This window comes from Salvelinus alpinus, chromosome 25 (genome assembly GCF_045679555.1).
Source record: "Salvelinus alpinus chromosome 25, SLU_Salpinus.1, whole genome shotgun sequence".
Taxonomy (NCBI): domain Eukaryota; kingdom Metazoa; phylum Chordata; class Actinopteri; order Salmoniformes; family Salmonidae; genus Salvelinus; species Salvelinus alpinus.
In genome coordinates, this window is record NC_092110.1 from 38218564 (window position 1) to 38233099 (window position 14536).

Here is a 14536-nt window from a genome sequence, read left to right on the forward strand (position 1 = left end):
ATTTAAGTCATTTAGCGGACGCTCTTATCCAGAGCGACTTACAAATTGGTGCATTCACCTTATGAGATCCAGTGGAACAACCACTTTACATATAATATATATATTATTCAGATTTTTTCAGGGGGTGCTGCAGTACCCCAACTTCCCACAGCTATGGCACCTCTGTGTCCTGATATGCAGCTCAGACTGATCAAGACATTTTGTGAGCAAACAATTCTATTGTTGCAGAACCAATGAGAAAAATAAGAGCTTTTTCTACACACAAAATTATATTGTCAACTATACCACCTTTACATATTACTGAACAACATATAATTTTGGTATATTACAAATTATAGAGTATTTCCATCATGCAACAGCTCATCACATAATCTATTTTCAGGACACCAGAAGACGGGGCTCATGTAGGCAGGATTGGCCACACAGAGAGGTTGGAGCCAACATTTGCCCTGAGGCAGCAGAATGTGGACAAACTGGAAGACCTGTTGCTACTGGTGTTGGAGCCAGAGTCTGCACAATATGGTAGAAATCGTTGTCATGCTTAAAATGGCAAACATTTTAAGCCATTTCTGGCTTCACTTTAACAATGTAGTAGATTCTGAGATTAAACTAGCTAACTAGATTCTGAGATTAAACTTGAGCTACTTTTATCCCCTTGTATCATTGTTGTATTACCATGTACTCTCATAGAAGGCCTTTATAGCACTGTCAATTCTGTCTGTTTTAGGCAAGCACCTGACTAGAGGTGCTTGACTAGAGGTGCTTGCCTGAGCAACTTTGAGAGAAAAAAACACACTTTTTATTGCATTTGTGCCTGGCCGTCAGTTACCACAGCCACAATCATAAACCCTGCCTATTTCAACAATTTATCTAATTAAAATGTGATTTTAAACCTAACGTTAACCACATTGTTAACATTAAATTAAAATCAAAAAGCACGTTTTTGTTTTCATCCATTTTTACGACATAGACAATTTTGACTTTGTGGAAACCGTTGTGCCTGGTGAATCACACGCGTGTCTGCCCTCTAATTGGCCAGAATAGTACCACCTGATCTTGCCGCTCCTCCTGACTGCCTTGCATTTTTGAAGACATTTATTTTAATTGTTAGTGGCCACTAGTGTATCAGGTTAATTTAATGGATAATCTGTGACCATCCTTACTCCAGGACTTCCTCCAATGTACCATGACTCACTCACACAAATTCCTTAACAACAAAGTTGCTCAGTGTGGAGAATGTAACGTCTTTCATTTAAATAAGCCTAGCCCAATTCTCAAAGGATTGGGTGAAATCATTATTTTCAGTTAAAACATCAGGGCCACATTCAGTTGGCACAACGTTTTGAAACGTTACAGATTGAAATGTCATGAATAGGCATGCTTGTTCTACATAATATATTTATATCTGAACGTTCCGCAACGCTATTCACAGATGGCTAAGACTTAACCACCCATGTCTGGTCCCAAGCAAAACTAATCCTAGATCAGCATTCCTTCTCTGCGATGCTTTATGAACACAGACCTCAGCCGCCACAGAGAGTGAGGCTTTCCTCGTCTCCTGTTTTCAAGAGTATCACAGGCCCCTGCTTCCAGGCAGCGAGTTTCACCGCTTCGTGAGAAATGGCCACTCCCCTGGGGAGGTGATTGTCTGCATACCCGGTGCACAAGGATGTTCTCCAGCATCTTGGATTCAGTGAACACCTAGTTCACCATCACCATGTCTGAGGTTGTGAAAGAAATACAACTGACATCTGATGATAGCTATAGTCTTGTCAATGAGGCTGTAGGTAGCTAGTAGGGTTATAATGGTTAAATGTAGGTAGGTAGCTAGTATGGCAATAGGTAGGTAGCTAGCATGGTTATAGGTAGGTAGCTAGTATGGCAATAGGTAGGTAGCTAGTATGGTTAAAGGTAGGTAGCTGTAGGTAGCTAGTACAGTAATCGGTAGGTAGCTATAGTCTTGTCAGTGAGGCTGTAGGTAGCTAGTACGGTTATAGGTAAGTAGCTAGTATGGTTAAAGGTAGGTAGCTAGTACAGTTATAGGTAGGTAGCTAGTATGGTTAAAGGTAGGTAGGTAGCTAGTATGGCTATAGGTAGGTAGGTAGCTAGTATGGTTAAAGGTAGGTAGCTAGTATGGTTAAAGGTAGGTAGCTAGTATGGTTAAAGGTAGGTAGCTAGTATGGTTAAAGGTAGGTAGCTAGTATGGTTAAAGGTAGGTAGCTAGTATGGTTAAAGGTAGGGAGCTAGTATGGTTAAAGGTAGGTAGCTAGTATGGTTAAAGGTAGGTAGCTAGTATGGTTAAAGGTAGGTAGGTAGGTAGCTAGTATGGTTAAAGGTAGGTAGCTAGTATGGTTAAAGGTAGGTAGCTAGTACGGCTATAGGTAGGTAGCTAGTACAGTTATAGGTAGGTAGGTAGCTAGTATGGTTAAAGGTAGGTAGCTAGTATGGTTAAAGGTAGGTAGGTAGCTAGTATGGTTAAAGGTAGGTAGCTAGTATGGTTATAGGTAGGTAGGTAGCTAGTATGGCTATAGGTAGGTAGCTAGTATGGTTATAGGTAGGTAGCTAGTATGGTTATAGGTAGGTAGCTAGTATGGTTAAAGGTAGGTAGCTAGTATGGTTAAAGGTAGGTAGCTAGTATGGTTATAGGTAGGTAGGTAGCTAGTATGGCTATAGGTAGGTAGCTAGTATGGTTATAGGTAGGTAGCTAGTATGGTTATAGGTAGGTAGCTAGTATGGTTATAGGTAGGTAGCTAGTACGGTTATAGGTAAGTAGCTAGTACGGGTATAGGTAGGTAGCTAGTACAGTTATATGTAGGTAGCTAGTACAGTTATAGGTAAGTAGCTAGTATGGTTATAGGTAGGTAGCTAGTACGGTTATAGGTAGGTAGCTAGTATGGTTATAGGTAGGTAGCTAGTACGGTTATAGGTAAGTAGCTAGTACGGGTATAGGTAGGTAGCTAGTACAGTTATATGTAGGTAGCTAGTACAGTTATAGGTAAGTAGCTAGTATGGTTATAGGTAGGTAGCTAGTACGGTTATAGGTAGGTAGCTAGTATGGTTATAGGTAGGTAGCTAGTACGGTTATAGGTAGGTAGCTAGTATGGTTATAGGTAAGTAGCTAGTACGGTTATAGGTAAGTAGCTAGTACGGTTATAGGTAAGTAGCTAGTATGGTTATAGGTAGGTAGCTAGTATGGTTAAAGGTAGGTAGCTAGTATGGTTAAAGGTAGGTAGGTAGGTAGTACAGTAATCGGTAGGTAGCTGTAGGTAGCTAGTACAGTAATCGGTAGGTAGCTGTAGGTAGCTAGTACAGTTATCGGTAGGTAGCTGTAGGTAGCTAGTACGGTAATAAGAGGTATCTGTAGGTAGCTAGTATGGTAATGGATAGGTAGCTGTAGGTAGCTAGTACGGTAATACGTAGATAGCTAGTACAGTTATAGGTAGGTAGCTAGTACAGTAATAGGTAGGTAGCTGTAGGTAGCTAGTATGGTAATGGGTAGGTAGTTGGTACAGTTATAGGTAGGTAGCTGTAGGTAGCTAGTATGGTTATAGGTAGGTAGCTAGTACGGTAATAGTTTAAGCAAAAACTCACAGGAAGTACCAGGGACGCGCTCAATACAGAAGTGGTCTGATGAAGTGGATGCTAAACTACTGGACTGTTTCAGGTAGGTAGCTAGTATAGTTATAGGTAGGTAGCTAGTATGGTTATAGGTACGGCTGGGTTTCTGTACAGCACTTCGAGATATTAGCTGATGTACAAAGGGCTATATAAAATAAACTTGATTTGATTTGAGGTAGGTAGCTGGAGGTAGCTAGTACAGTAATCGGTAGGTAGCTGTAGGTAGCTAGTATGGCTATAGGTAGGTAGCTGTAGGTAGCTAGTACAGTAATCGGTAGGTAGCTGTAAGTAGCTAGTATGGCTATAGGTAGGTAGCTAGTACAGTTATAGGTAGGTAGCTAGTACAGTTATAGGTAGGTAGCTAGTACAGTTATAAGTAGGTAGCTAGTATAGTTATAGGTAGGTAGCTAGTATGGTTATAGGTAGGTAGCTAGTATGGTTATAGGTAGGTAGCTAGTATGGCTATAGGTAGGTAGCTAGTACGGGTATAGGTAGGTAGCTAGTACGGGTATAGGTAGGTAGCTAGTACAGTTATAGGTAGGTAGCTAGTATAGTTATAGGTAGGTAGCTAGTATGGTTATAGGTAGGTAGCTAGTATGGTTATAGGTAGGTAGCTAGTATGGTTATAGGTAGGTAGCTAGTACGGTTATAGGTAAGTAGCTAGTACGGGTATAGGTAGGTAGCTAGTACAGTTATAGGTAGGTAGCTAGTACGGTTAAAGGTAGGTAGCTAGTATGGTTAAAGGTAGGTAGCTAGTATGGTTAAAGGTAGGTAGCTAGTATGGTTAAAGGTAGGTAGCTAGTATGGTTAAAGGTAGGTAGGTAGCTAGTATGGCTATAGGTAGGTAGCTAGTATGGTTATAGGTAGGTAGCTAGTATGGTTATAGGTAGGTAGCTAGTATGGTTATAGGTAGGTAGCTAGTATGGTTATAGGTAAGTAGCTAGTACGGGTATAGGTAGGTAGCTAGTACAGTTATAGGTAGGTAGCTAGTACAGTTATAGGTAGGTAGCTAGTATGGTTATATGTAGGTAGCTAGTACGGTTATAGGTAAGTAGCTAGTATGGTTATAGGTAGGTAGCTAGTACGGGTATAGGTAGGTAGCTAGTACAGTTATAGGTAGGTAGCTAGTATAGTTATAGGTAGGTAGCTGTAGGTAGCTAGTACAGTAATCGGTAGGTAGCTAGTATGGTTATAGGTAGGTAGCTAGTGCAGTAATCGGTAGGTAGCTGTAGGTAGCTAGTACAGTAATCGGTAGGTAGCTGTAGGTAGCTAGTACAGTTATCGGTAGGTAGCTGTAGGTAGCTAGTACGGTAATAAGAGGTAGCTGTAGGTAGCTAGTATGGTAATGGGTAGGTAGCTGTAGGTAGCTAGTACGGTAATAAGTAGGTAGCTAGTACAGTTATAGGTAGGTAGCTAGTACAGTAATAGGTAGGTAGCTAGTATGGTAATGGGTAGGTAGCTAGTACAGTTATAGGTAGGTAGCTAGTACAGTTATAGGTAGGTAGCTGTAGGTAGCTAGTGTGGTTATAGGTAGGTAGCTGTAGGTAGCTAGTACCGTAATAGTTTAAGCAAAAACTCACAGGAAGTACCAGGGACGCTCTCAATACAGAAGTGGTCTGATGAAGTGGATGCTAAACTACTGGACTGTTTCGCTAGCACAGACTAGCGAAACACTATGTTCCGAGATTCATCCTTGGTAAACCCAACAGCGAACTGTCCAGTGGCGCGAGCCTACCGGACGAGCTAAATACCTTCTATGTTCGCATCGATGCTAGCAACACTGAACCATGCATGAGAGCACCAGCTGTTCTGGATGACCATAGTCCCTGTACCCAGGAACGCCAAGGTAACCTGTCTAAATTACTATCGCCCTGTAGCACTTGACAAGGCATTTTCCCCCTCAGGAGGCTGAAAAGATTTGGCATGCGCCATCAGTTCGTCAAAAAGTTATACAGCTCCACCATCCAGCATCTTGACTGGCTGCATCACCACTTGGTATGGTAACTGCTTGGCATCCGACCACAATTTTGACTAGTAACTTTATCCCTGCCCATATGTACATAACTACCTCATTTACCCCATACTCCTGCACATCAACTCAGTACTAGTAGCCCAAGGTATCATTACTCATTGTGTATTTATTTCTTGTGTTATTAATTTTCATTTTTTTCTCTAACATTAGTGGGAAGGGCCTGTTAGTCTACAGCTGTTGTTTTATGAATATTGAGACAAATAAAATGTGATTTGATGGTTGTCACCTGAGCTATCTGGACGAGCAAGTCATGGGTGTCTTTTTATTTATTTAACCCTTATTTTACCAGGTAACAGAAGTGGGTGTATGGAAAGCAAATCCGCTAATTGGGCAGATGCCACTTAAGACCGTTTTGCGTTGCTGATTGGGCTGCACGACAAGTCGATTGTTGACAACTGTAGCATTTTAGCTAAGTCGAACCCTTTTCCTAACCTTAACCTCGTTCTCTAACCTGCTACATTGGTTCTCTTAACCTGCTATGTAAACATTAAGCTGACCCGCGGTGCACCTGGCTATGGCCTATCTAACCAGTAATGGAGCACTGGTGTTACACCAATCGCTGTTGATACGCCCACTTTCAGACATGCCAAGTATGCAGTTACCCATACTCGGAGTGAGCAGGTCCAGGGGAAGGTTTCTGCGCGGCACCCAGTCACCAGATGGGGCAAGCCTAACTTCCCTGCTCTGCTGGCTGCGCTGGTAGTGGAGAAAATAACACCTGGGACTCTGTTTAGACATGGGGAACGCCTAACTTCCCTGCTCTGCTGGCTGCGCTGGTAGTGGAGAAAATAACACCTGGGGCTCTGTTTAGACATGGGGAACGCCTAACTTCCCTGCTCTGCTTGTAGTGGAGAAAATAACACCTGGGGCTCTGTTTAGACATGGGGAACACCTAACTTCCCTGCTCTGCTGGCTGCGCTGGTAGTGGAGAAAATAACACCTGGGGCTCTGTTTAGACATGGGGAACGCCTAACTTCCCTGCTCTGCTGGTAGTGGAGAAAATAACACCTGGGGCTCTGTTTAGACAAACAGAACATTGTTCAGATAGAAATATAGCATCAGCCGCTATTCGCTACACTTCTATCTGCAACGTTCTGAACACACATCTGCAGCTGCCTGCTGATATGGTGCAAGCAAAGTCTCCTTTCTCCCATTGTAAATTACACTGGACAGATGTTTTTTTTTTTAAGGTTGTTTGGTCAATTATATAAAATGTACGTTAATTTCCAGTTACAAGTTAATCATTCAGCCATATGATCGTAACTAGCTCTGGTGGGGTAATCAATGGCAAGGTACTCTGGTGGGGTAATCAATGGCAAGGTACTCTGGTGGGGTAATCAATGGCAAGGTACTCTGGTGGGGTAATCACTGGCAAGGTACTCTGGTGGGGTAATCACTGGCAAGGTTCTCTGGTGGGGTAATCACTGGCAAGGTTCTCTGGTGGGGTAATCACTGGCAAGGTACTCTGGTGGGGTAATCACTGGCAAGGTACTCTGGTGGGGTAATCACTGGCAAGGTTCTCTGGTGGGGTAATCACTGGCAAGGTACTCTGGTGGGGTAATCACTGGCAAGGTTCTCTGGTGGGGTAATCACTGGCAAGGTACTCTGGTGGGGGTAATCACTGGCAAGGTATGTAGGTCAAACAGGGATTAACATTTATCTCATTTTTGCATGCATGTTCTGAAAAATATTTCTGCTCAAAGGGTGGTAAAGTTAGGTCTGTGCTCTACATTTCTTATCTGAATCTTGGGACAAAGAGTTTTGCATGAGGAGAAGAAACAGTTCCCATGGTGTAATCATGTTCTAGTGTTCTGCTGTGGTCGCACATAGGCCTATACTAAATACTTACCGATTAATCTTCATGTGCTCATTGAGTACGCAAATCTCTACCGACCAGCATTGTTGCACTTGTTTTACTTTAATAGATTTTTGGGAAATTATCCATGCATTGTATTAGACTGAAAAAACTTTGCATTGATTGTAAACATTGAATAGAGTTGGATTTTTATTTTTTAAATATAGGGTCCAGTCTTCCTGTCAATATTTAACTTGAATTTGATTGTCTTTAGGAAATTAACTATATACTGGTGGGGATATTTGATTTACTTTCCATATTGGCTGTACAGAATTGACATTAAACTACTCGAATGACATGACCAAGCACAAAGGGATGGACATCGAACTAAATAGCAAAAATCCACACGGACCATTTACCTGTAAATACCGGTCACATATTCCTATCAACCAACAAGTTCCTATCAACCATTTTATTAAAATGTTAATACCAATTTTGAACAGTCCCTACCAATAGTAAATGTCACATTCAAAATGACTTTTATCCGTTACAACCGTTAACACTACATAAACTAGGAATTCTGAAACAAAATTCTAATAAGTGCTTGCTAATGGGCAGGTTTGTATTGGCAACTTATTGGGGAGGTACATTTTAGCAAAAGGTAATGCAGCCTGTACAATACATTCTAATGATGCAACTGAGCACCACTTCTGGTTGTATTGTGTGTTAAACTAAACAAAGGACTTGATGGACATGACACGATGTGTTGCTCTCTGGCCGTGCAGGGGGGGGGGGGGGGGGGACGGTTTTAATCAGTTAACACTACTTAAATCACATTGCTATTATCTACACAACTCCAATATAGCTGTACGTTTCAATTATACAAAATTAGTCTAAAGAATACCCCCCAAATAAACATTTTTCAAGAGGAAAAGCAGGGAGGTACAATAAACAGCAAATTCTCCAAGAAGGGTTACCACAGATTTCTCAGGGAAAACACACAAAACAGCTCAGCCAGAGAAAAGAAAAAGAAAAGTGTACAACATGCACACTTAGAAAAAGGTACAAAATTAAAAAGCAATTACTTCGCTATGCTGATGGAGAATAACTTTAAATGTCAATTCTTTGTCTTTGGGTGCTGCAGTATAAATAACTTTTCTTTTCGAGTGCAGGTCCAAGAAATCAACATCTTTACAAGGAGAAACTTTATGCTTTTCCTTGGGGATCGTGTCAAGATGAAGGTGAGGGGGTGGGGTGAAGCGTCTTTAGAGTTCGTCGTTTTCATCTCTGTACATATCAAAAAGTCAGTAAGGTCATTCTCTCAAAACATTTGCCTAGAAACAATACAAAGGGGATTTCATAGCTCTTAGGGGGTGTGACGCTTCTGCCGTGGTGAAGATATGGGTTGGTTCACAGTCACTGATTGTTTTTAGCTTTAGCGTGTGTGAGGATGTGAGACTTGAGGTTGGTGGATTGGGCAAACTTCTTGTTGCAGCCGTCAAACGGACAGACGTAGGGTCGGTCTCCAGTGTGAATCCGCACGTGCGTGCGTAAGTTAAAGTCCAGGGAGAACCGCTTTCCGCAGCCCTCAAATGTGCACTAGAAGAAAGAGGGTAGACTTTATTACAAGGCTGTATTGCTGGGCCCCTATGGGTGTATGGTCATATACATGCCATGTAGGACATTAAGCTGTAAGTGTTGTGATTCAAACTAAATGTATACAGTGAAATTGTAGAAGTAGACTATATGCTGTCTTCTTATACATGTACCACCTAATAGGATTTTGTTTTATTTTGTGTATGTGTGAGTTAACTTTTGTTTTGTCCTCTAAATTGGCCATCCCATTCAACAGTACAATGAATGTCATTGTTTGTATTGCTGTCTTTTTTACTTTATTTTTATTGGAAAATAATAAACATATTATAAAAAGAAAAAAAAGAAATTGTAGAAGTAGATCTCTCATTAAGAAGCCATTTTGAAGGGGCTGGGGGAAACATACTTGGAAAGGCTTCTCGCCGGTATGAACAAGTTGATGCCTCTTCAGTTTGGAGCTTTCGACAAAGGCCTTTCCACATTCGGCGCAGACGTGAACACGTGGTCCGTGGGTGTGCAGGTGCTTCCTCATTGCAGAGTTATCCCTGAACATTTTACTGCATCCCTGCAGAGGCAAAAGGTAGCAATTACTCACAGTGTAACTTCAGAAATGACAAAACCAAATTGGTCCACATCAGAGCATCTAAAAATCTAATAAGCTATAGGCATCCACAGAGCATAGCGGCTAGTTGACTACCATTATTCACACAAACAACTGTGCTTGTCGTACCACGGTGTTCTAGTGGCTGTCGTACCACGGTGTTCTAGTGGCTGTCGTACCACGGTGTTCTAGTGGCTGTCGTACCACGGTGTTCTAGTGGCTGTCGTACCACGGTGTTCTAGTGGCTGTCGTACCACGGTGTTCTAGTGGCTGTCGTACCACGGTGTTCTAGTGGCTGTCTTACCACGGTGTTCTAGTGGCTGTCGTACCACGGTGTTCTAGTGGCTGTCGTACCACGGTGTTCTAGTGGCTGTCGTACCACGGTGTTCTAGTGGCTGTCTTACCACGGTGTTCTAGTGGCTGTCTTACCACGGTGTTCTAGTGGCTGTCTTACCACGGTGTTCTAGTGGCTGTCTTACCACGGTGTTCTAGTGGCTGTCTTACCACGGTGTTCTAGTGGCTGTCTTACCACGGTGTTCTAGTGGCTGTCTTACCACGGTGTTCTAGTGGCTGTCTTACCACGGTGTTCTAGTGGCTGTCTTACCACGGTGTTCTAGTGGCTGTCTTACCACGGTGTTCTAGTGGCTGTCTTACCACGGTGTTCTAGTGGCTGTCTTACCACGGTGTTCTAGTGGCTGTCTTACCACAGTGTTCTAGTGGCTGTCTTACCACGGTGTTCTAGTGGCTGTCTTACCACGGTGTTCTAGTGGCTGTCTTACCACGGTGTTCTAGTGGCTGTCGTACCACGGTGTTCTAGTGGCTGTCGTACCATTGTGTTCTAGTGGCTGTCTTACCATTCTCTCTCTAATACCAGTTAGACTAGTAGAGCACACGTACTTTGTGGGGGCAAGCTATCGTCCTGGGAGAGTCGTCCTCCTTGACTTTCCGTGGCTTCATCCTGCAAGACATGACAGATCGTGGTCCACTGTAGTTGGATGAGCATGGTGCTTGTAACACCAGGATAGTGGGTTTGATTCCCGGGACCACCAGTACGTAAAATCTATGCATGACTAAGTCACTTTGGATAAAAGTGTCTGCTAAATGGCAAAAATTATACACTATGTATAACATCGAGCACACAGCCATGCAACCTCCATATACAAACGTTTGGCTGAAATAGCCAAATCCACTAATTTGAAGGGGTGTCCACATACTTTTGTATATAGTGAAAACGTGTGTCTGTATGTCTCATATCAATGCAGACAGAGTACTCCTTTTACTTTATTGTCCTAGGTAGTCACCCATTGAAGTGTCCTGGAGTAAGGAATGTTTTGGGGGGATTTTCAAGCTGTACTAAAGCGCATTTGGGAAACGCATTCTTTCCATACCTGCGGAGTTCAACGGGAAACAGTTCTAATAGTACATAGGGATGCAACAGAAAAAACATTTAAAATATATTACCTAAATAGTTTAACCTGCGTTTTTTTTGCAATAATTACTGATCTGGCTTTCTGTCTATGAAAACTGCATTTTTGTTACAAATTTAACCAGAACCATGCATAATGCACATTCACTTCTCGTAGCAGGCACTATAGAAAATGAACACAGGTCTTATCAACCATCTCTCAAGCACAAGCCCACGTGCTCGTGATTAGCCAGCTAATGTTTTTATTTCAAGTTTAGCCAACTTGGATCTATTTGCTAACAAGGCAGAACAGTTTAATTGTTATGAACACACCCTTCTATCCATCTCCAACTGTTTGAACAGCACGTTAGCCTGTCCACTTTGTTAAGATGTCTACCTTATTTCTCAGAATGAGAACGAGTTGCCAATTCCTTATATAAAATTGTGTTTTATGCTTACTGCACATTTATAAAACACATACTAAACTGCTAGTATAACAGTGCTTGGCTAAAATGCTGCTAGCGGTAACCCCAATGCCACACACGACAAACTGAGCATACATTTTCCAGAATCAATGTTAATTGATACTCCCATTTTAGAAATAACTGCTCAAATTGTGCACAGAGCACAAAGGTAACTTCTCTATTACAGTAAAATAATGTCTCGATGTGTTTCGATGTCCATATTTGTCTGATTCTGTTGGACCAAACCTCAAATGCAAATAGCGAGTTGAAACCTCAAAGAGGTTTGTCAAAGAGGAAGAAGTGATCTCTCATCTTTGTTGTCTGAGTGTCAGGGGGAGGGGCTTAGTGATTGAGGGGTTCGGTGTGTGTGTAAACAGAGAGGAGGCAAAGTCAGAGGTTTCACTCTTGACAAAATTTCTATGGACTTATTTTGGACCTAAGCTTGTTGCCTGCCTTCCCGCCTTTGGGACAACGACTCCTTAACAATGGGAGGAGACATGAGCACCTTGACATACACCGATATCTGGTGTATATAGGAAGGTGCACACAGTACAGACAAAGGGAAGGAGATGAGACCAAAAAGACAACATGAGAACAAGCGGACAAACACTCATAAAAAATTATTATTACGATACAGGCATTTGGAATATCACACAAATACACATGGGACGGTTTTATGCAATAATATTGAGATTATCTGACAGTTTTGTGCTGAAATTGTGCAGTGATTGGTCAAATTTGCAAGCCTTTGCATTATATGCGGGGAATAGTTGATTTTGATACATTTTTTGAGATTGCAGAATCCTGGAGTGACTGACTAATGAACATGTCTGTAACTCACCTAGCGAACTCTGCCAGCTGTTTGGGGTCTGACAGGTCGATCCCTGGAATGCCCCCGGGCGGGAGCTTCTTCCCTGTCATGTACTCGGAGTAATCGGGAGGAGAATTATCCCCAATGACATGCTCCTCTACCATAGTGTCATGGTCAACATCCTTCTTGTCATCTGAGACAGAGCACAGGAGCAGAGTTAAAACAGACGCACAGGTATATGTTTTGTGATGTCTGACCCAAATTGGCCATTAGAATACCAATCAACAAAGAATGTGACAGCATTTCAACCATGGTGCACAACCACCGGGAAAATATATAAAGGCTGTGGAGCTTAATTGTGTTAATGCTATTGGTGAACAGCTGAACATAAAGTGAATGTACATTTTGGCTAGTTCCATTTGAAGGGCCCTATGTTTTATAGAATGTGTGGAATAGCCGTAGATTTGTATTGAAAAAAAGGTTTTTATGTGATCTTGGTACTCCAGTCCACCCCCTCTAGTTGCTACTGAAATCCATCGTTAATCGTTGAGTTGGCTAATTTAGAAAGCTAGCTAAATAACAGGTCAATAAACGTAGTAACCATTTAATACCAATTCTAGTCGCTAAATTGCAAGACTAGTCGCCGCTCAACACCATAGTAAATTGTTGAGGTTAGTCGGCTACAGACTGTCAGTATAGCTAAACAAATTAGCTAGCTAGCTAACGTTAACTGTCTGACGAAAGCCAATCTAAGGGTGGTCTGTATCAAAAATGCAACAATGCAAACGTTGCTAAAAATGTAATGATTAAAATATCAAACTATTGAGATGCCATTATTGTAACCACAAGATTTGAAAGCTAACTAGCAGTAGCACATCCACACAGTCTTGTGACATCTTGCTAGTCGCTACCCTCCCCCGCTCTTGACGAGAGCTTCGAGCCGAGGCCCTGTGCTGAACTGCGCCACAGCGGCCTACTCCGGGGCCAGCAGCAGCGCACTCGCTCCCACCCGCCGCCATCTTTCCCCGGACAAATCAACGCCATTTTTTCGGTCCGCCATACTGGTCCAGGGGAACATGGCGGCGCCCATCAACACATAAAACATGGCTTCCCATAAAAACAAAAACATTTCAAATACACTGCACGCAATTCGGACGTGAAAAACAGTGCAGAATTCTACTGAAATTAGCCAGAGGCCAGCGTCCGTACGAGGCCTAGTTCCAGGGAATGCACAGTGAGAACAATGCAGGTGGCAAGCTTGCAAGAACACACTTTCGACAGAACTCGAAACTTACCCGATGCCCACATCGTCACCGAAAACTCTCCTTCCAAAGTCTTTATCTGGACTTGTTTCTGTTCCCATTTTCTACCACTGGACTCCGGTGCACCCAAGTAGTTCTTTTTATTTCTCTTCCCGCTTCCCCCCTTCTTCGTCCGCCCAGAGCTCTTCCCAGCGACAGTCACCAGAGTCTGTTCGATGTATTCCTCTTCGGCGGCAGGGACTGGGACAGGTATAAGAATTTGGTCCTCGTAATCATCGTCCCCGTGCATGTCCGAATCATCTTCACCAACCACCTCTTCTCGGGTTTGCACCAATATTACCTCCTGATGATGGTGATGCATTGAGTGTGGATCATCTGAGTCGAGGGGCTGTAAAGCGATCATAGGCTGTTCATCGTCGTCCTCTCCAACAACTGTTGTCTCGATGGTCTCCACTTCGATTTCATGGAGTTCCACTATTTCTGATGGCATCTCCGAGCCGTCCGTTTCGATGTACAGGGTATCACCTGATGCCATATTGAAAACCCTAAATTCCTCACAGTTATGTTTTCTATAGCAGTTCCCCCCCTCTACACTGCCTTCCTCCTTCTTCGACAACAAACTCCACTCTGTTCTACTCCCGTCGCCACTACGCTTTGGCTACATAGTCTCGCGAGACTTCATGGGTTACAGATTTATTCCGCGTTCTTGTCATGTCGAAAACTCGGAATTTATGACTGGCTAACCTAGGCGGTAGAGTCGGATCTCGAGTTTCTCAATTGGGAGGTACCAGAATCGACCAATATGACTACGCAAATAATTTACGTTCATTTGAACTTGGAGGTCCCGAGTTTCTGACATGAGGGAACGCGGCATTAGGTCGGGTTCCCCTGCTCAGACGTTGCATGCATCGTCAACCAATTGTTGCGTTTAACGTCATCGATTGACAGATTGCTA

At 42.7% G+C, this 14536-nt stretch overlaps 1 protein-coding gene across 1 annotated transcript; it reads right to left on the reverse strand.

Annotated features, from left to right (window-relative positions):
* Nucleotides 1-7637: 7637 nt before the first annotated feature.
* yy1a (YY1 transcription factor a) lies at nucleotides 7638-14240 on the reverse strand. The gene is made up of 5 exons (XM_071366693.1): nucleotides 13615-14240; nucleotides 12350-12512; nucleotides 10537-10597; nucleotides 9445-9603; nucleotides 7638-9044 (listed from the first exon to the last, which is right to left on the reverse strand). The coding sequence occupies exons 1-5, from the start codon at nucleotides 14114-14116 to the stop codon at nucleotides 8862-8864; spliced, it is 1068 nt and encodes a 355-aa protein (XP_071222794.1). The 5' UTR covers nucleotides 14117-14240; the 3' UTR covers nucleotides 7638-8861.
* Nucleotides 14241-14536: the final 296 nt, after the last annotated feature.

Excerpts from the sequence above, each read along its gene's own strand:
- yy1a (XM_071366693.1), bottom strand. The coding sequence starts at position 14,116 with ATGGCATCAGGTGATACCCTGTACATCGAAACGGACGGCTCGGAGATG. Across the intron at positions 12,513-13,614 it reads GGTGACGATGTGGGCATCGG|ATGACAAGAAGGATGTTGAC; the intron begins GTAAGTTTCGAG and ends GCTCTGTCTCAG. Across the intron at positions 9,604-10,536 it reads CGATAGCTTGCCCCCACAAA|GGATGCAGTAAAATGTTCAG; the intron begins GTACGTGTGCTC and ends TTGCCTCTGCAG.